At 39.2% G+C, this 22606-nt stretch overlaps 1 protein-coding gene across 1 annotated transcript; it reads right to left on the bottom strand.

The window, feature by feature from the left end:
* Positions 1-17723: 17723 nt before the first annotated feature.
* Sertm2 (serine rich and transmembrane domain containing 2) lies at positions 17724-17993 on the bottom strand. The gene has a single exon (XM_038315949.1). The coding sequence runs from the start codon at positions 17991-17993 to the stop codon at positions 17724-17726; it is 270 nt and encodes an 89-aa protein (XP_038171877.1).
* Positions 17994-22606: the final 4613 nt, after the last annotated feature.

Raw genomic sequence — 22606 nt, 5'->3', positions numbered from 1 at the left:
GGTTATTTGTATTGTTGCCATGACAAGCTATCTGTCCAAAGCAACTTGAGAAATGAAGGATTTATATTAGCTTATGGTTTGCGGGTATATAGTCTATCATGGCGGTAGAAGACACGGCAGCGGGAGCCAGAGGCACAGGGTCATATTACGCTGTCAGTTAGAAAAGAAGGAAATGGGTGTTGGAACTTAGGTCATTTTCTCCTTATTCAGTAGGGGATCCCAGCCCATGGGATGGTGCTGTTCACATTCAGTGTGGAAATTTCCTCCTCAGCTAAACTTCTCTGGAAATACCACGACAGACATGCCCAGAGGTGTGCTTCCTAGGTGATTTGAAAGCCACTCCAGTTGGTAATTAAGATAACCCATCACAACTTATTACCAAGTAAACAATGATCTGTGTTCCTTCCTTACAGGTTTGCTTCCTGTATGATTTTATATAAATGGAATCTTGGTGATGCGTTATATTTTGTTTGGTTTGTTATCCTTAGTGTAATTATTTTGAGATTCCTCACTGTTTCTTCAAACTCCCTATAGAGTGGAGGTAATCTTGAACTTCTGGTCCTCCTAACTCCATTTCCTGAGTACTAAAATAAGAGACATGTGCCACCATATTCCGCTGTTTAAATCTTTTTATGACAGGCATATTACAAAACACATCAAAACATATGTGACCTTCCAACCAAGTCATATGTGAAATTTTAATTTTTATTAGCCATTTTATAAACATAGAAAAAGTTTATATTAGTTCAACTAATGTATTTTACATTATCCAAAATATAAAATTACAGTTTTCAATATGTGATAGGTATGCAAACTAGGAATGATCTAGTTTAGATTCTTTGTTCATATTATATCTTTGAAAGCCAATATGCATTTCAATTTAAATCAGTGACATTTCAAATCCTCAATAAACGCATGTAGCTAGAAACGACTATTCAAAAACATTTCTTTGTATAAATGAATGGGTGCTTTTTTAGTTAGCATGAGTGTGTCTCCATTATTTATTTCATTATTTATTTTGGTATGTACTTCATTTCATCAGGAAATGGTGAATCCATTCACCATTTCAGAAAAAATAGAAAATATATAAAAAATGAAACAAAACGTGGAAATGGGATGGTTCAGTGGGTAAAAACTCTTGCTATGCAAGCCTGACGGCCTGAGTACAAGCCCTAAAACCCCCAGTGAGAGAAAGAACTAACTCTCCAAAATGATCCTCTCACTTCAGTACATGTGTCATGGCACACATGGGCCCTCACACACAGTAATAATAAAAAATTTAAAATAAAGAAATTAAAAATGGAAATAAAATGCTCAATAAGAGCAAAAAGCAGGAGAAATAGTCTTCCCCAGGAAAGAATACACTGATTGGTTATCCAATACCAAATGGTCAGCCCTGAAAACTTACACATGAGTAACATTACACAGACTGAGCAGGCTATATTTACGACTATATATGTATATATATATGCATGCAATAACAACAAAAAAGAGTCCATGAATTCGGAAAAAGAGCTAAGAGGGGGATATGGGAGAGTCTGGAGGGAAGCAAGGAAAAGGAGAAATATATGTATATTATAAACTCAAAACTAAAAAGGTAAACAAAAGAACAAAACAAAGACAGGACCACATGGTTATGGTGGTACACACTGGTTGACGAGTGCCCACAAGGATGAGGCAGAAGAATCACATGTTCAAGTCCAGCCTTGCGTAAGGATGGTAGTGTGTCTTAGTTCGTAGAGTGCTTGTCTAGTACACATGAAGTCTTGTGCTTTATTCCTAGTGGCACATAAACTAGCACGGCTCCACACTCCTGTAATCTCAAGACATGAAAAGTGGGATAAGTTCATGGTCATTCTCTGCTGTGGAACAATGGTCTTTTAACTTGTCACTTGTATTATTTTTAATAAAATGCTGATTGGCCAGTAGCCAGGCAAGAAGTATAGGTGGGGTGACCAGGCAGGAAGCAGAGGCAGGGCAACAAAAATGCTGGGAATAGGGAAGTGCAGTCTGCGGTCGTGACCCAGATGCACAGGAAGCAAGATGTGACTGCCTTGCCTAAAAAGGTACCGAGCCACGTGGCTAACGTAGACAAGAATTATGGACTAATATAAGTTATAAGAATTAGTTAATAAGAAGCCTGAGATACTGGGCCAATCAGTTTATAACTAATATAGACCTCTGTGTGATTTCTTTGGGACTTAAGGACTGTGGGAACCTGGCAGGACAGAAACCTCAGACAATAATTCTCAGCTGCATGTAACGCTGCCTCAAAGCAAACAAAACGAATACAGAAAACAACAAAGAGGAGATGAGAAACATAAACTTTGTCCTTTACATTGGGTATAATAAATGTGAGTGCTTAAAATTATTCCCAAAGATAATAGAAACTGAATATCTAATTTATCAATAAATACTGTAAAAATCAGTTGAAAATTTAGAACAACTGCAAATAGTGCAGGAAGGGAGAAAAAAAGCACAAAGGAAAAATAAAGAGTTAGATCCTGGCCCTACTGCTGGTGGCACCATATACTGCCCCAGCCACATCATCGTAGCCTGTGTTCAGGGAGCCTAGTTCAGTCCTATGCAGGTTCCCCAGTTGTCAGGCCAGAGTCACTTTTCTTCCACTAGTTCAGGTGAGCTGATTCCGTGGGTGTCCCCATCACAGTCCTGTCCCTTTTGTTCATATTATCACTTGTCCCTCTCTTCTCTTGGAGCTCGGTTCAGTGATTAGGTGTGGATCTCTGAATCTGCTTCCATCTGTTTCTGGAAGAGGATTCTAGCATCTCGGGGGTTGTGAACTATAGACTGGTTATCCTTTGCTTTCTGTCTGGAATCCACTTACGAGTGAGTACATACTATATTAATCTTTTTGGGTCTGTGTTACCTTCCTCAGGATGGGTTTGCCTAGTTCCATCCACTTGCCTGCAAATTTCAAGATGTCATTGTTTTTAACCGCCAAATAGTACTCCATTCTCTATGGAGAGATACCTTGTTTAGCTTAGGCAAGGTGGGGAGGGCCTTTGTCCTGCCTCAACGAGGTGATGGGACAGACTTAGTTGACTTTCCAGGGGAGGCCTTCATTTCCCTGAGGTGGGAGAGGGGAAGGGAGAAAAGCAGGAAGAGAGGATGAAGGAGAACTGGGATTGGTATATAAAAATACATAAATTTAAAAAAGAAAACACAAAGATAAAAATTCAATTCATCTGGCATTCCCTGTAAATGGAAATGAGCTGAGCACATCAATTAAAAGAATATATTAAAAGAAAGTAAGAAATCTAGTCTTAGGGTTCCTGTTGCTGTGAGGAGACACCATGACCATGGCAACTTTTATAAAGGGAAGCATTTAAGTGGGGCTGACTTACAGGTTCAAAGGTTTAGTCCATTATCATCATGGCAGGAAGCATGGTGGCGTGCAGGCAGACATGGTGATGGAGAAGGAGCTGAGAGTCCTACATCTGGATAGCCATGCAGCAGGAAGAGAGAGTGAGTGAACCTCTGGTCTTGACTTGAGCATAGGAGACCTCAAAATCCACCCTAGATGACACACTTTCTTCAACAAATTCACGCTTCTTATTATTTCCACTCCACATGAGCCTATGGGGTCACTTTCAAACCACCATGAAGTCCAACTGATCTTCCACTTGTAAGATGCATGCCCAAGTTACAGAACCTGTTTACTTTAGATGAACAAGTGAAAAACTATGTGCCTGGCAAGGACCAACTAATAGCAACGTCATGAAGCTCAATTAATGTGATAAAATATTTATCCAAGAAGGTGGATAAAACAATTGTGGCATATTTATTCAGGGATATACGACAGTAAAAATTAATGATGATGATCTCAAACTTAATAAGCAATCATTATCATAATAAGTTGCTGGAGGATATGTGCATTATGATCCATTTATAGTATTTAAAATATGCATCGCATGTTTTTTAATGTACCATATATAACGAAACAAATCAAATTATACATTGTCATGTGAAGCACCAAGCTGAGAATAGTGATATCATCAGCAGAACCTGTTGCCTGGTTTGTTTACTCTCTCTGGTGACAGAATATCAGTTCCCTAAGTGTTGCTAGAATCTCAGAGGGAGAAAGACAAGGCCAGAATTTATTGGTCAGCAGGGTGCTTTTAGATGGCAATGCAGTACAGTGTTAGAGCACACACTTATCTTCATGCAACACTTGACCCCCAAGATGGCAACAAACAAAGGAACAAAAAGTAAGACAGATTTTTCAATGTGGGAATTTAATTAGGGTTGTGTATGAATTATGGTACAACAGCTTTCATTTAGCAGAAACAGCAGAGTTTTTAGTTTTACTTTCTGTAGTGTGGAGCTGTGGGCCGGCTTCCTGCTGCCCTGCTCCCGGCCACCGGCTAGCTTATGCCCCAAAATAACAACACACAAATTGTATTCTTTTAAACACTGCCTGGCCCATTAATTCCAGCCTCTTTCTCACATCTTGCTTTAACCCATTTCTAATAATCTGTGTAGCACCATGAAGTGGTGTCTTACCAGAAAGATTCTAGCGAACGTCCATCTTGGGCTGGAGCTTCATTGCTGTCTGTTTCCCTGAGCAGGGGCACAGCAGTCTGGCTAACTTAGGAGAGGCATGGCATCTAACTGAGCCATCTACCTCACTTCCTTCTTCCTGTTCTGTCTACTCCACCCACCTAAGGGCTGGCCAAGGCAGTTTCTTTATTAATGAATGAAATCAAGACAAACAGAAGACTCTCCCACATCAACTTTCTCATGAATCTTTGTCATTATACTATGTTCTCATTGGCTCCCTTTCTTGTTACCTACTACCCTCTTTCAGTCTCGCTCCAGCCAGTCCTTCTGTGCTGCTTAGATTTTTGTCAACTTGACACAAGCTAGGTTCATCTGGGAAGATGAACTGCGATTGAAAAAAAATGCTTCCATCAATTTGACCTGTGGACAAGTCTGTGAAGCATTTTTTTGATTAGTGATTGATATGGGAAGGCCCACTGATGCATGATTAATAAAAACTCAGAGACATAAATTGGGGTTCAATCTGAAGGTCTTAAAAGCAAAACATCCAGCCACTGGCTTTTAACTCTACCTCAGTCCAGAATGGCAATCCTGCCTGTAGGAATCTCAGAATGAGACTAAGAGCTGTCTCCTCCTGTTTTATAATCCTCTCTAATTCTGGGATTAAAGGCATACATTACTACCACCTGTTTTCTATGATAAACTAGTGTGTCTACTGGGGTTGAAGGTGTGTGTCATTGAGGCTATGTAGATTAAAAATGTGTGTCATTGTTGACTGGTCTGTAAGGCTGGCCAGTGTGGCTGTTTTACTTTTCTGTTCTTCAGGCAAGCTTTATTTATTAAAACAAATGAAATGCCACTACAGCCCACATCCCCGTGGATGGCACCATTCTTGGACAAGTGGTCCTGAGTTGTAGAAGAAAACAGGCTGAGCAAGTCAGTAAACAGCATCCCTCTATGGTCTCTATTTCAGCTCCTGTATCTAGGTTGCTTTTTTGAACTACTACCTTGGTTTCCATTCATGGTGGGCTACAATTGTAAACTAAGAAAAACAAAGCAAAACAAATATTTGGTTATGGTGTTTTATTATATCAACAGCAAGACAGCTACAAGTTGATTCTATTTCCCTACTGTATCTATTTTATTGTACTTCCTATGCCCCCACCTCCCTTAACTTAACCTTCACTCTCATGACCCCTTTCAGTTTCAAAAACTATAAACACACATACATTAAATACACACATAAATAAATAGTATACGAATTACATATATATTTAATAACACAATTATAAACAAGCACAAATATAAATCTAGATTCTACATATGAGAGCAAATACATGGCACTTTTGGGTATATAACCAAAAGAGAAATTGACACTTTCAAGAAAAAATTAATGAGTTTCAAGGAAAATTCCTATAATGAAAAATCAAACCATCTTTCTAAACAAGAGTCTTCTTTTAATGCTTCTGGAAGGCATATTGTGGTCTAAGAGTAAGGGATCTCAGTGTCAGTATCTAAGCTGAGAAGGAAGATAGATGCTTCAATTCTCAGTATTTAACTCTAGAACAGAGGACTGGGTGCACAGGAGTGTACACAGAAGCTTCTATTCTGACTCTAATGCTCATTTCTTTAAAACTAAAGAGAAGCAAACAGGGTAAAATGTTTCAGGTATGCCAAGGTAAACTAATGGATTTACAAAAAATTCCTTTGTTTTTTAATAGTTCTTTGTATTTTTCTATAAGCGTAAGACATTTAATAATTTTAATAAGTATTTTTGCTTCATATTTATTTGGGAGCTGGATGGCAGATCCCCCAAAAGAGTCAAAGTAAAAACAACCAACAACATATATAAGGTATACCCTCATCACCAAGGGGCTATATTTTACTCACTGTTTCCTGGATGAGAGTTTCTTTCTATAGCATTGTCTCTCCTTTTACCCACATACATACACATATACAATAAATACATATATACATAAATACGCATATTTGTACAAATATATATATGTGTGTGTGTCTGTGTGTGTGTGTGTGTGTGTGTGTGTGTGAGATGGAGGAGGGTCATCTGTCTATGTGTTACTTTCATTGGTTAATAAAGAAACTGCCTTGGCCCTTTAATAGGACAGAAAATTAGGTAGGCAGAGTAGACAGAACAGAATTGTGGAAGAAAGAAAACAGAGTCAGGCAGAAGCCTCAGGCAGACGCCATAGCTCTCCTCTCCGAGATGGAAGCAGGCTAAGATCCTTCCCAGTAAGACACCACCTCGTGGTGCTACACAGATTACTAAATATGGGTTAAAGCAAGATATGAAAATTAGCCAATAAGAGGCTGAAACTAATGGGCCAGGTAGTGTTTAAATGAATACAGTTTCCATGTAATTATTTTGGGTAAAGCTAGCTTGGTGGCGGGAAGCGGCCCGCGGCGTCATCACTACAGAGTGGTTGTAGAAGGAGCCGCAGGGACTGCATCCCGCCAATCAGCTAGCTTTACACCCGAAATAATTACACAGAAACTGTATTAATTTAAACACTGCTTGGCCCATTAGTTTTAGCCTCTTATTGGCTAATTCTCACATCTTGACTAACCCATATTTAGTAATCTGTGTAGCACCACGTGGTGGTGGCTTACCAGGAGAGATCTTAACCTGCATCCGACTCAGAGAGGAGAGGCATGGCGAATGCCAATGGTAACTGCCTGAACCGTCTGCCTGACTCTGCTTTCTTTCTCCCACAATTCTGTTCTGTCTACTCCACCTACCTATGTTCTGACCTATCAGGCCAAGCATTTTTCTTTATTAATTAACCAATGAAACAACAGATATACAGATGACCCACCTCCATCATCTGTGTACATAATCTTTGTGTGGTGTAGATATGTACATACATGTGTGTTTTATGTGCAGAGGGGTATAAGCATATGTTGTATCATGTAGATGTATCTGTTCATGAACACAGACAGAATCTAAAAAGTTCTGTGAGTCATTTATTTGACTGAACTTCTTAGCCAATATCTGAATAACTCCTGCAGCATATACCATGCCATGTGCCATGATGGTAGCAGTTGTCTGCAGATGAAAGTGACAGCTCAGTGGTGCTTATTTGCTTTGTGACCTGGGACAAGTTGTTTCAGAGTTATAAACTTCAATATCCCATAGATAAAATGGGGTGATAATAATGACTACTGTGCAGGCTTTTGTTAAATTTATCCTAAAAAATATCCAAGCAAGATAGTGAGCACAGAGCTTGAGACAAAATATATTAGTAATTATAGAAAGGTTTTATTTTTAAGTTACATATTTGTGGATTTGTGCACACATGTGCAGGTGCCTGCCCGAGGAAGCCACAAAAGACTGTCAGATCCTCTGGAACTGTGTTGCAGGAGGCTGGGAGCCACCTGATATGGTTTCTGGAAACCAAACTCAAGTCCTCTGTGAGATTACTCTGCTCTCTTAACTACTGAGATTTCACCACCATTTCTCCAGAACCAGTAATTGCGCTCTGATCATCACCATTATCTCTGATAAAAATGATCAGCAATTTCCATTTAAATAGTATCTAACTTTGCAGTGCTGTCTTGTGTGACTGGAAATCCACACTACTGGAAACACAATGAGCTTAAATCATTTCTCTTTAAATTTGATATTCTTGTTGTAGTTTTACCTTTTGAAATTATATAGGCCATGTCTCTACAATTTCAATGTGAATGCTTTGATAGCTTGAAATGCTGAATTTTGAATGGCTGAGTATATTAGCCATGACATTAGCTTATCTCCAGGCATTTAATGAGGTTTAGAACCTGAGGTTGGGTGTAAAAATGTTTTTTAGATTAATTTTTTATTGTTTTTATTGAGTTATATATTTTTCTCCACTACCTTCCCTTCCTCTCCCCTCCCCTTATACCCTCTCCCATGGTCCCCATGCTCCCAATTTACTCAGGAGATCTTGTCTTTCTCTACTACCCATGTAGTTTAGATCCGCATATGTCTCTCTTAGGTTATCTGGGATTTTTAATTGTAGGCTGTTTTTTCTTTGCTTTATGTCTAAAATCCACTTATGAGTGAGTACATATGATATTTGTCTTTCTGGGTCTGGGTTGCCTCACTCAATATGATGTTTTCTAGATCCATCCATTTGCCCACAAATTCCAAGATTCCATTGTTATTATTTTCTGCTGTGTAGTACTCCATTGTGTAAATGTACCACATTTTCCTTATCCATTCTTTGATTGAGGGGGCACTTAGGTTGTTTCCAGGTTCTAGCTATGACAAACAATGCTGCTATGAACACAGTTGAGCACATGTCCTTGTGGTATGATTGAGCGTCCTGTGGGTATATACCCAAAAATGGTGTTGCTGGGTCTTGAGGAAGGTTGTTTCCTAATTTTCTGAGAAATCCAAAGGGAGTGTACCAGTTTACATTCCCACCAGCAATGCAGAAGTGTTCCCTTTTCCCCACAACCTCTCCAGCATAAGCTGTCATCAGTGTTTTTGATCTTGGCCATTCTTACAGGTGTAAGATGGATTCTAAGAGTTGTTTTGATTTGCATTTCTCTGATGGCAGGTGTAAAACTTTTTATATTTTCTTTATTTGCATTTGGATCAATGTTCCTACTTTTACTAAATTCATTATTTTTGATCCATATCTTCATATATTTTGCTGTTTTGTGGTCCAGTTTCTTACCCATTTTGTTTTCTCAAACCTGTCCTCTACAAGCCTAAGCATGATAGTATCTTTCTATTGCATTAGTATCTTTATTTTTAATCCATAATTCTGTCTTATCCTTTTCAAATAGTCCCTTTATGTACATCTATGTCTCGTCTTTAAAAATTATTTAACTTTAAATTAAAATGTAATTACATGATTTCCCCTTCCCTTTCTTTCCTCCAACTATTTGCTTATCACCCTTACTCCCTTTCAGATTCATGGCTTCTTTTCATATATATATATATATATATATATATATATATATATATATATATATATATATTCTATTGAGTTCTTTTTTTTCTGACACAGGGTTTCTCTGCGTAGCCCCGGTTGTTCTGGATCTCAATCTGTAGACCAGGCTAGCCTTGAACTCAGAGATCTGCCTGCCTCTGCCTCCCCAGTTCTGGGATTAAAGGTATACACCACCACCGCCCAGCTCTGCAGAGTTCTTTTAGCATTTCTTGTATATACATGAATTCAGGGCTGACAATTTGGTATTGGACAAAAAATTATGGGGCTCATCTTTGGGGAAGACTAATTCTCCATTTCTCAGAAGTCATTCATTGCTTCTATCTTTTCATGTAGGTGTAGTGCCCCATGAAAAATTTCCTGTCCTCATTGGGATGTCATTTGATAATGTCCTTGTTCAGGTTTTACTTAGGCATTTATATTGTTGAGAGTTCAGTGGTACAGCTTCCCTGTCATAGCTAGAAGAAACAATTTTGCCAACTTCTGGTCCTCTGGCTTTTACAGTCTTTCAATCACTTTTGCCACAATGTTTCCTGAGCTTTAGGTGGGTTGTGTTGGAGCTGTATCAGTTGGAGCTGGGCACCTCACAGTCAGCACAGCTCTCTGCATCCTGACCACTTCTCTGTTATTTATGATTGTGCATGTAAATGGTGTATGTCCACATGTGTGTGCTTACACATGCACACATGCTTGTATGTGAGAAGGTCAAATGTCAGCCTTAGGCATTTCCCTCAATCACTTCTTCACCTTTGAGACAGAGACTCTTACTGAGCCTGAAGCTCATCAACCAATTGGCTGAACTGACTGGCCAGCAAGTCACAGGGATCCTCCTGTCTCCATATCTCTAGTGCTGGGATTAGAGGCACATGCCATCACACCAAGATTTTTGCATGTGTTCTGGGATGCAAACTCAGGTCCTCATGCTTGTGTGGCAATTGCTTCATCTATCCACTGAGTCATTTCCTTGATCTTCTGTTCCTGACCTTTGTATTTAGAGTTTGCATGTGTTATCTCAGCTTGACATCTTGGCTGTGAGTCATTCTTCTACTTTTTATGTTTCAAACTACCGTAGGTTGAGACTGCTTAAACCTCGGATTTTCCCTTAAATTGCTAAACATGTGACTAACATTCCCCAAACAAAAGAGGAGCATATGTGGGCATATTTGATGCTATACAACTGTCATTCTTTGGTGTGTACTACAAATTCTTCCTGAGTGATCACATCAAATAACACTTGCTAAATTTATTTGTACTGTTGAGCTTTTTCTGAGCTCTGAACCCATTATTCAACTGCCTCTTTAATGTCTGCATTTTAATGCTTCAAATGTTTTCAAACTAAACATGTCCTCAATTGAATTACTCTCCCCTTTGACCTGCTTTTTTCCATCTAAGTGAATAAGGCCATTAGACCCTTGCTCGACCTTATTCTTTCTTATCCCACTTATGCTATTTGCTACCAAGTAATGTTGATCTTATCTTTATCATAAGGCACTTTGATAATGCCTTCATTGGTCCATTTACATTTTATCTTGCTCTTCTTCATTCCATTTTTAACCATGCTGTCATAGTATGATTCCCTAAACTTACAATAAAATTAAACAAACAAACAAACAAACAAACAAACGGAGAGCATTGCTCATAAAGTTCTATACACATTAGTCTCTTTTCCAGGTTAAACTGCATGATGAATAAATGAGTAAATGAATAAATGATTTATTCAGATTTCAGACGTTTTAAATTTCTTATTTGTTACTTTTGTAAAGACTTCATTTTTTTGAGGTAGTGTATCTTGTATCCTAGGATAGACTCAAATATGCAATGCAGCTCAGGTTGACCTTGATCTCCCAATCCTCATGCCCCCACATCTGGAGTACTGAGAGTCTATGTGTGAGACATGCTGCCCAGTTTGTGCAGTGCTCATGATTGAAACTGGGGCTTCCTCTGTGCTAGGCAACTGCGCTACAACCCCAGGCCAGAAGCATTTGCATTTCATTCTTGCCATCTCTGCATTGTGTAATCTGTTTCCCCCCCATATTATATATGATTTAATAAATAAACACTTCATATGAAAACAAATTAGGAGCTCAAATGTCCCTCAAGTCACTATTCAAAATGCCTTCACCTACATTTATTTCTATTGTACATATCCAGTCTTCATCTTCCATGATCATACTCAAAGTGGGAATTGAGAAGGTTTTCCATCAAGTTTGAAATTTCTTCACTGACAACTATGTACTGGTAGGATTTTGGAAGATAAAATGAAGACTTTGCAATGAACTCTAATATGTATCATCACTATTTCTTTGGAAAACTGAATTTTTCACAAAACAGTCAATTCTAATGTCTATAATAACTATTTCTTTGGAGAAATAAATTTTCAGAATGATGAAAGAATCTATATTTAATTCTTTGTGGGCGACTAAAGGACGCTTGTCTAGTTAGTAATCATTTATGCTTCAGCATTAGAGCATTTATCATGGACCACAAGTCACTATACACTGGAAACCCTCTACAATTTTAAATAACCTTATTTATACCTAAGAGGAAGTGTTCTCATTTCTGGAGTTGGGGAGGAAAAAGAAAACAATTACATATATAAAGAATTGGCATTGATTGTGAATAGTCAATCAAACATTAGAAAACTGAGGTTTACACTATAGTTTATAATCCTACTATATTTCTGCTCATTCCTTTGATCCATCTAAATTAAAAAATATAGGGTTTAATTTTGTTTAAACTTTCCCACAGTTTGGTAAAGAGTTTTACTGCAAATACATTTTTTAAGAGATGGCAGGAGCCACAGATATAGCTCAGTTAGTAGAGTGCTTGCCTAGCATGCATGATGCCCTGAGTTTGACACCTAGCAATGCAGGAAATAGGTGTGGTGGTGTACGTTTTGCAGTGGGCAGGTGGAATCAAGAGAATAACAGGTCTTGCTGCCTACATTCTGGGTCTGTGGCCCTACAGAGGTCTGGGGTGGTGTCCACGGCTCCTGTTGCTACTGAGGGCTCTGCAGATGCCCAGCCTTTGATCTGCCATCTGAGACCATGTTGGTGTCTGAGGACCATGCTGCCACCAGGACCATAGGAATCTGGGCGACCTGTGATACCACCAGGTCCATGGCTATGTCTGGACTTGAGCTGCTGCCAAAGGCCATGTCTAGGTCCATGGTCCAGCTGCAACTGGGGTTTGTGTTGATATCTATGTCTCTAGTTACCACAAGGGTTCGTAGGAACCATGCCTGTTGAAGTCTGAGGGCCATGCTGAGTTGGCTCTGCCCCTTCACTGACCCTGCTATAGTTGGATACTGCAATAGGAGAGCTGGTCCTGCCCCTCAAGAGAGAGAAAATCTCTACACTTAAGAAAGATGGCCCCACCTTTCAACATGGAGTGATCCTCACCTGGGTAGCACACTAAAGCTCACCCTGTTGGAGGCGGCACAGGAGCCATCCCTGAGGTACTCAGAACAAGAGCACAGGCCTATCTCTTTGCTGTAGGCTGCATTGAGTGAGCTACCAGAGGCGCTGCTGAAGAGCCTGCCTGGATAGTGACAATGAGGGAATGCTGGCTGTCTAACCAACCTAGCTATTACTCAGGCCCAGAACTAGGGTCATGAGTTAGCCCTCTCCCCAATTCCTCAACTATGAACTGTTGGAGTATGTAAAAGGAAAAAAGCCATAGACCCAAAACTTCAGTTTTGCCAATACACATGGCAAAAACAGGACATCCCAGGGGAGTCCCAGTGAGAGCCCAGCATCTATAGTGTAGCATAAACCAGAGACCTCTAACCAGACCAATGACTCATGGCAAGGAACACTTACAAGTAAAGATGAACAGACTAAAAGGTAAGCTGTGGGGGGCACAGGGCCACACTACAGCTATCACACCGAGATTCTTCTTTTCTGTTGTTGTTGCTTTGTTTGTTAGGTTTGGTTTTTGTTTTTTTTTTTTTTTAATTTTGTTTTGTTTTGGGGGTTGCGAGGGCAGAGGACAGATGCAAGGGGACAGAGAGAAGAGTGGGGTCAGGATACATGATGTGAAATCCACAAAGAATCAATAAGAGCTAAAAAAAAATAAGTTTCAAGTCATCTCTTGCTACATAGTGAGTCTGAGATCACTCTGGGATATATAAGACTAACTAAAACAAGTGGCAGAATTATAATTATTTGTTTTGAGTTGCTTGTGATGGAGAATTAATCAGCCCTAGGGCATAGCTCTGTTATAGAATGGATATATTTGAAATGTCTATTCAATACTCACAAGCAAAGCGTGGGGAGAATGCCGAGGTAGGAGTACAGAGAAGTGAATAGCTTACAAATCTCCCCTGCTTCCTGTGCTGTCTTGTCGAATACACTGCATCCTTTCTCTACTGTTATTTATAAGGTTACTGTGAGGGTCAAATGAAAGTACAAAATGGAAGATCCATTTAAAATGTAACCTATTGGCGTAGATTGATGGCTCAGGAGGGAAGAACACTTGTCCTTGTAGAGGACCCAGGCTGGATTCCTGGTACCCATCTGGTGGTTCACAATCATTTCTAACTTGAGTGCCAGTAATAGGAAACTCTCTTCTGACCTCTGAGGCACCAGAAATGCACATGGTGCAGTTGCATACATGCTGGCAAACTACTGATACACATAACATAGATCAATTTCATTTTTTAAGAAAAATATCCCATTGGGGTGTGTGTGTGTGTGTGTTAGAGTGTGCCACTTCAGACGCCTGATCGCACTCATCCTTCATATTCATTCTCATTGATAGTTGAATGTTATTTGATTTTTTTTTCATCTTAGTGCTAAATAAACAAGTTTGCCCATCAGTTTGCAAGTGGGAAAAGAATGGTAGCTGGGAGGTTAGTAAATCCAGAATAATAATAACGAGACCTCCAAATGATAAGTTCCAGAAATTTGTAGCAGTTATTACAATTTATATTGCAATGAAGAAGCGAATGCAGTGCAGTTTACATCTTCGGACAACACATTTGTTATCAGCAAACAAAAGCAGTCAGGGCTTATGATCCACGATCAAAGTGACATGCTGAATATTAACACAAATATGATTCCATTTGAATACAATATGCATCTAATTCAAATATAACTGAGTTAAAACCAAAGAATTCTTGATTTTCTCACACAATTCTTCATTTTTGTAAACACAAAGCTATTTTGTTCAAACACAGGTGAATATAATGTCTTACTTAATATTACTAGTTAAATGTATTAAATGGACCCCTTACACCTACTTAGCAAGTATGATGGGCTCTACACATTCAAAATTAGTTTTTGAAGTCCAAAATTTTTAATTTGGCATGGATAGAAATGTTTGGTTGGATAAATTAATCTTTACTTGCTTAACATTAACATTTGTTACCCACTATATGGTGCATAACCCTTTGCGATATGCCTTGTTTCATATGACTAGTAATTCTAAAATATATGCAATTATATATCATTAGTAGAGACCATATTAATGTATACTATTTGGAGAATTCATGTGGTCTTTGTATTATGTTACATTGCAATGAATTGTTGATTTATGAGCATTTTTATATACATATGATCCAATAAAATAAAATTTTTCTTAAAATAAAGTACACATGCATGTAAATGACCTACCTGTTCATATCCCAGTTCACATGCAATTTGAGGGAGAATGGGATGGGGCAGGGAATCATCGAGTCTGTATTTTGCACAGAAAAATAAATTCAAATTATGCCTATTGGTTCTTATAGCCGACTTTTAAAGCTGTAGCATACTAATTAATACATTCAAGGATATAATATACTTGACTAGAAATCGAGATTTCTTTCTTCGCTGTTATGAAAACATTCAGTTTATTTTCTTAAAGATTAAACACCATGTGAGTTACCATAATGACACTTCTGCTTAAATGCATTTCCATTTATGTTAAATCACTGGAAGCTGTGGTGGCTTATGTTGCTATTTTGGTGTAATCTCTGCTGTGTGTCTTGATTCGTGCTCAGTTAAGATCTGGATCCCACAGGGGTTTTTGTGATGAAAGAGGGTGGTTGTTTGCCTGGTGAGTAACCTGATCATAAATTAGGATTCATCACCCAAGGTAGTACTTCCAAAGCAGTTTTAATATTCTGCAATTTGGGTTGCGGTGGTTAGGTAACTGGAAGGCTGAGTCTCCATCAGCTTCAGCAGCAAGGCATTGAGGAGCTTCCTGTTCACTGCTGTTGAAATTGTAACCATTTCTAATAATTATCCAGCCACTGATTTCTCTCTGGTAAAGTGCATTCGAATACTGTGGGCACCAAAAGGAGAACCTGAAACAATGGGATACCTGCATCAAGTTCTTGGGTCTATTGCCCTCCTTGGGGTAGCCTATGTATATAGTTCAGAGTAAAACATTTAGAAAGTCCATGGAGTCTGAGTACTGAATATAAACACAACTTAAATCACCAGTAGGTATTCCTGTAAGAGTGCCTTTGCATTTCGGAAAAGCTAAAGCCCAAAGTCCTAACCACATCTTAGGCTACCTGCTAATTTCTTCTGAATGATTTAGAATGCAGCTGCTACCTCTGACAATGCACAGTTGTAACAGGTGTGACAGTCAGCATTGCTGCTAAATTTAGCTCTGCATGTGGGGATTTCATGCTGTGCAGCCCCTTGGAGAGGGGAGCATTGGCAAATGACTGTGTATAAAAGTAGAAAGCACTTGGGAGTTTCACCACCATGCTAGATTTAGATCACAGTAAAAGGGCCAATCTAAATTCGTTACAGACTATAGAGAGTCATAGGCCTGGCACGGCTGACATGAATTTCACATCCATTCCATTTTTGCACAATCACCTCAGTCCCCAAGGGGCATTCCCTGAAATTTAATGACAATGCTTTAATTACAAGGGGCAACTGATTTTTTTTTATAAGCAGGTAAAAATCTAAGACAGGCATCCCATTTCTTTGGCGGCAAGAATATGACCAATTTTGCAACTTCTAATTTGTAAACGTCACTTGTCTCCTTTGGCTTCACTTTGAAAAGTAAAGTTTTCTTTAATTAAATTATCCATCACTGGCACACTAGAGCTACTCATGAGAATGGAAATTTTCAAAATATACTTCTCTTATAGATAATAAGTGAAACACTTCAGTTTTTGGCAGGGATCATGAAGGAAGGAGCATTTTCTGGGAAAGACAAATGTGACATTTGAGGACATTGATCTTAATAACAACCTGTTGCACTGTAACTCTTCATTTTTTTCCCCTTCAGTCTGTGTGTGTCTCATACTCATATCTAAAAAGTGATAATGAAATAGCTCTCTGAATAGTTTTCAAAAAGAAAAATTCGAGACCCAGAAAGCTGGCATGCTTTGGTCAAAGTCACAGTCACTCAGTAACAGAATCCCAAGATCATTTCATTCTGCTTTGAAATATACACTTGTGTCTTCGTTGCCAAGTCAACCTTCAAATCAAGTTGATACTTATGTGCAACTCAATCCTGCTTTGGGGTAAGGAGGGAGAAAAAGACAAAGAAGCTGCATGTATAATGCAAAATTTTTACTTGATTTGGAAGGAGCTCATTGTCCCAGATTGTAGTAATACATCTGCCGTTATCTGAGTTTTTAAAAGTCCAGTGATAGTAATAACATAGATAATAATATGCACATTTTTCTCATTCACCCGAAACTTTCTGCAAAATTTCTCTTTTAAGTAGTAGCAGGTTCTTTAAATCTCTTCTTTAATTTGGGAGAAATCTGAAGGCCTATGATAATTAAAGCATTGTTCTTTTGAGGAAAGATTAATAATTCCTTCCATTCACCTGTGACGTGGTTTAGCTTCATGTCAAGAGATGTCTGTGTTATGTATGAAATAATTCTTTAGAGTTAAAGTAATACATTAAAGCCTGTCACTTTCTTGGGGGTTCCTCAGAACATCCTAAGGGAAATTCTTGTTTGCAGCTTCCAAGGATCTTGCATTTTAACAACTGCTGCATATGAATTTCTGTGGTCTGAGGTTTGTTCAGGGCTCAGGAGCTCTCTGGTTACTATGGAAACCTACCAGCTCAACCAGCTGCTATTTGCCGTATTCCTTTAAAAGAATGACTCTTAAGCCGCTTAGATGTCCCACAAGCACAGTCAAGATGAAGAATGACGAACAGTAAACACGAGCAGAAAACACGAGCAGCTTGCTACATGCGAAGCCTCACAAGATAAAGAAAGCCTTCCTGTACATCAGCGCTCCAGGCTTTGCTCATATCCGATGAAGTCTCGCCAGCGTTCTGACTTTAAGGAGTGGGAATTCGGCTTTGCATTTCTACGTCTGTGAACTGAGGAACACTCTCTGTGCTCTCGGTGATGGGCGAGATGACATGTTTGAGCCGAAGAAGCATTGTGAAGAGCAGGATGAGCAGAATGGCCAGGAGGCTCAGAAACAAGCCTACATACATGTACAGGTTGGAATACTTGTCTGAAGTGGTGTCAACCTCTGTTGCCAGAGTGGGAAAATGAGCCCGCCCCGTGAGATTCCCATGATACTTAAAATGCACCTCCGTCATGGTTCAAGACTTGAGTGGATATTTGCTTCGATTTGATTTCTATTGCCCTTGGGGCATTCCACAGTCACTTGGCCTGTCTGTGAATGTTTTGGTGGTGTTTCAACAATGTGATACAGACCAAAATCAGTAGCGCATAAGCAAGAAGGCAATGGAGTAGTCTTCTAATTTCCCAGTTGTTACACTTCCCTGTGCTCTAGTAAGCAGACCCCTCAAAATAGGCCGACTAGAGCTTCTTAGTCAGTTTAGACAACAAGTAAATAGTCTGTTCTCACACTCTTAATCTTACACTGGTGAAAATAAATATGGAGAAAGAACTTTATAATACTGGAAAGGAGACAAGAATCTCTTAATGTATTATATTAGATTGTTGAGGTTCTCTTTTCTTTTGTTTTCTTTTGTTTTTACTAGAAGGAGAAAAGGCTCCTTTTTATCTGCAGTTCATCTAGACCCGCAGACTAATGATGTAGCTTTAATTGAGTTCCCCTGTGAGGTGATTTGGTAAAGGTTTTGTCTATCTCTGGCTCAGTATATCCAAGTTTTCAGCCCTCTTGTCTGACTTTGTCAATCTTCCCTAACGTTGGAGATTACAATGTTCCCGTACAGATGCCCGGCTTGAAGGATGTCAGAGTATAGAGCATGAATTGTCTACAGCTTTGTTGACTTCCCTCACTGTATCCTGCAGGGGAAGGGCTGTCAGAACTGTTGAATCTCAGCTGGAGAGGGTCTCAGATATGCTGACGACAGGCCAGGGCTCAGAGAATCCAACTGTTAGGATTCTTCACAGGTTAATTTTCCTGAAAATAAATAAGAAAGAAAAGTGGTTCAATTATCTAAAAAAAAAGTAGGTGGTAAATTATTTTGAAATAGATATGATCGTAGGTATTACAAATTAGTTTTCTGTAGGAAAATTAGATTTAAAATAAAAACCCCATGAGTTTACATAATTTTAAATGCCTTTTTCCTGTGCAGGAAAGGGCCTTTAAAAGGCAAAAGAATTAAAAAAAAAAAGAGATTAAACAGAAAGGGAGAAAACAAAATGAAACAAAAAGGTTGAAAGAACAATCATATCACTTGCTAAACTGAAGCTAATTACTAGGTCAGATTCGTACGGTGTTTTTCATGCTGACAGATCATGAGATTTACTTAGTGTTCTTATTAATATGCAGACCCTGGTCCCCAGCCTAGATTTTTGGCTACCAATCTTCAAGGTACTACTTGAGAGATTCAGACTTTATTTGTCTGGGATGAGGCTCAAGCAGTGCTAACTTTTCAAAGCTCCCCAAGTCACTCGAAACTGCAGCCAGGACTGTGAAGCACTGGAAAGCCAGCCATTGAATTTCAAGCCTTGGTTTTTGGTCTCCAGGTGCCAGTGCCAATTGCCACTTTAATGAATCACAGAATGTTTAGGAATCCAGGCTTCCCTAACATTGTTCTTGTTCTTTCTCATATGGGTTTACGGTGTGGGGATATACATTTGATGAATATTTGTAGATAAAAAGAACTTGGAGGCCATGCCTATTCTGAGTAAAGAAATGGCTTCCAAAAGATGTAGGGTAGATCGCTGTCTTTATTGGTAAAAATATTCCTCTGTGTAAATATAATGGTTCTGATTGCCATCTCAAAGAATAACATTAAATATAAGGGGCCAAAATAAACAATAGAAAAAACCCACCATTTGTCACACTTCTGTAGGCAACAGTAGCAGATTGCCACAGTAGCCTCCTACTGCCTTTTTTTAATCAGATCTAATGAGTGCTAATAGAAATAGCTCCAAAGCCACATTACTCACAGTCACCTAGAGTGTGAAACACTTCAGTTTGAGTTTATATTCCCTAGTCTTCATTGCTATATTTTGGGTGATTCATATGCATCTTAGTCTCTCTACCAGTAGTTCTCAAGCATCCTATTACTGTGACCCTTTAATACAGTTCTTCATGTTATGGTGACCCCCCGACCATAAAATTATTTTTATTGCTACTTCATAAGTCTAATTTTTCTAGTGCTATGATTCATAATATAAATATCTGATATACAGGGTATCTGATAAATGAGCCCCATGAAAGGGTCATTCAATCCCCAAAGGGATGGAGACCCACAGGTTGAGGACCACTGATCTCCACTTAGTGCTCCTGCTTCTGACACAAAGCCATCTTGCTCATAAGATATGAGCAAAAGAGAAAGTGTCTGCTTGTTTGATCATTGATGCAATGGTCTAGGATACATACTTGCTATACTTAAAAGCATATAATTTTTTGATTTGGAGTTATCTGGGATCAAGGTCTAGAAATACACATTCTATGCGAGTGATTCTTTGCACATTGAGCTTTCAGAATGAACTGTTGCTTTCCCTCTAAATAGCAGATTTATTTTATTGACTGCTTGAAGGTCTTTTTAAATTAATTTTTATCACATATATTTTGATTCCTTCCCAAACTCCAGTTCCTCTCAGATCTTCCTTACCCGCTTAAGTTCATATTCTCTCTCTCTCTCTCTCTCTCTCTCTCTCTCTCTCCCTCTCTTAAAAAAAACAAAAATGAAAAATGAAAATCAAAACAAACAAAAACCACATAAGGCAAAAATAATAAATTAAAACAAAAAGTACACACACACACACACACACACACACACACACACACACCATGGAGTTCATTTTGGGCTAGCCAAATATTCCTGGGTACAGTTTGCCCTAGCGTGTGGTTGACATAGCCGGTGACATTCCATTGGAGAAAACAGATTTTTCCCTTTCCCAGCAGTATCAATTGTTACTAGCTTCTTGGTTAGGGGTGTGTCCACTTCTCCTTTTTAGTGCTGGTATTTTGTCTGATTTGAACATGTGCAGGTCTTGTGCCTGCTGTTCTTACCTCCAGTACCTGTGACTCTGACCTTATGTGGTAATAAGGCCTTTGCAGATGTAATCAAATTAAAATGAGGTCATTGTATTGGCCATAATCCAGTGACTGATGCCCTTTTAAGACACGTAGGGGAAAGACTGTAGCAGAGGCTGCAGTGATGGACCTACAGACCAAAGAATGCGAAAGATTGCCAGCAGACTCTAGAGGCTAGATGGGGCAAAGAAGGATTCTCCCTTACAAATTTCCAAGGACGTGTTTCCCAGCTGATGCCTGGATTTGCATTAGTGGCCATCTAGGCAACCTTCTGGACTAACAATAATTTTGTTTTTGAGACAGGGTTTCACTATGTAGCACTGGCTGGCCTGGAACTTGTTGTGAAGGCCAGGCTAGTCTCCAACTTGCAGAAATTGTCCCGACTCTGCCTTCCAAGTGCTGGGATTTGAGGCTTGTGTCATGCACACAGTATCAATTTCTGTCAGTTTAACCCACCAAGATTATGAACCTATGTTATGGAACTTTTAGTAAAGGAACACACAAAATAGTCACGGGGAAGCCCTGGGCTTTGCATGATAGTATTTCTTAACAGAAACTGAGAGGAGTCTCTTCAACCAGAATAACGCGCCTGGAATATGCGGGTTGAAATGCAAATTCCTAGGCCATTTCCCTCGATGTCTGATAAGACTCCCTGGGGACAAGACCTTGAAATTTCTGTTTGTAGCACGTTACCCACTTTGTTTCTAAGCATATATTCTTTAGGGAATGTGTTTTAGTCATGGGTATTCTTCAGGATTACTTATTAAGCTTCTGGAGTGTGTTTACAGCCACAGCCACAGCCACAGCCACACACACACACACACACACCCTGTAGAGGTTCTGAATCACTCAGCTTATGTGGAGGGTGAATGTCTGCATGGCTTAAAAGCTTCACAGGTGATGTTAATATGCAGTCAAGACATAGAAGCCCTACTCTCCAAACAGAACAGAGTAGTTGAAATTTAGGACTCTTGGCAGTCATAGGCAACTCACACAGAAGCATCTTTTGATCAAAGTGCCCCTTTGGGTATCAAATACCTTGTTTTTCTTAGGGTGTTAGTCTGAACAACTTTCTTTCCCAACCAACCTTCTCCCTGTGGCTCCTTTAATTAAGAGAGTACTACACTAGCTTAGAACCAGCCTTGGTAAATGGCATTAAGCTCAAGAGGTGGAGCCAGAAAGACGAGGAGTTCAAGGTAATTTTCAGATACGTGGGAAAATCAGGGCCAGCCTGGGCTACGTGAGAGCTGTCACAACCCCTTCCACCAAAAAAACCAGACAACAGAAGGAACGACACCAGCCTAGCCTAGAAATACGAGCTTGAGATGCTTTCCACCCTTACGTTTGCAAGTTACTTTCCCACACACCTTCCAGGTGAGAAGCAGAAGGAAAAATAAGCATTTGCTATGTATTAAGCCAAATGAGAAAGACCTCAACAATACTATAGTAGCTTTCTGGTTGCCCTTGTAGATAAAATACACAGGCTTTGATAAATCTTATGCCTTGAAATTTGGCACATTGTCATCATCAGGAAACTCAGGATTTTGTTTACCGAGGAATACAGCGAACAACCATAGACACAGACCTGTGAGTAAATACCAGCTGCAAGAGGATAATCATTTACATTTTCCTCATGTCATCCCTCTATCTACTTCTTTCAAGCAGTAGCCAATACCCAACACCTTGAAATGTATTCAGCAACCAATGCCTAAGTAATGTTCATAGACT

The sequence above is a fragment of the Arvicola amphibius genome, chromosome X (assembly GCF_903992535.2).
Source record: "Arvicola amphibius chromosome X, mArvAmp1.2, whole genome shotgun sequence".
Classification (NCBI taxonomy): domain Eukaryota; kingdom Metazoa; phylum Chordata; class Mammalia; order Rodentia; family Cricetidae; genus Arvicola; species Arvicola amphibius.
The sequence above is the reverse complement of the archived record's forward strand: the minus strand, read 5'-3'. Positions and strand labels throughout refer to the sequence as shown.

Coding starts and splice junctions, on each gene's coding strand:
- Sertm2 (XM_038315949.1), bottom strand. CDS start 17,993: ATGACGGAGGTGCATTTTAAGTATCATGGGAATCTCACGGGGCGGGCT.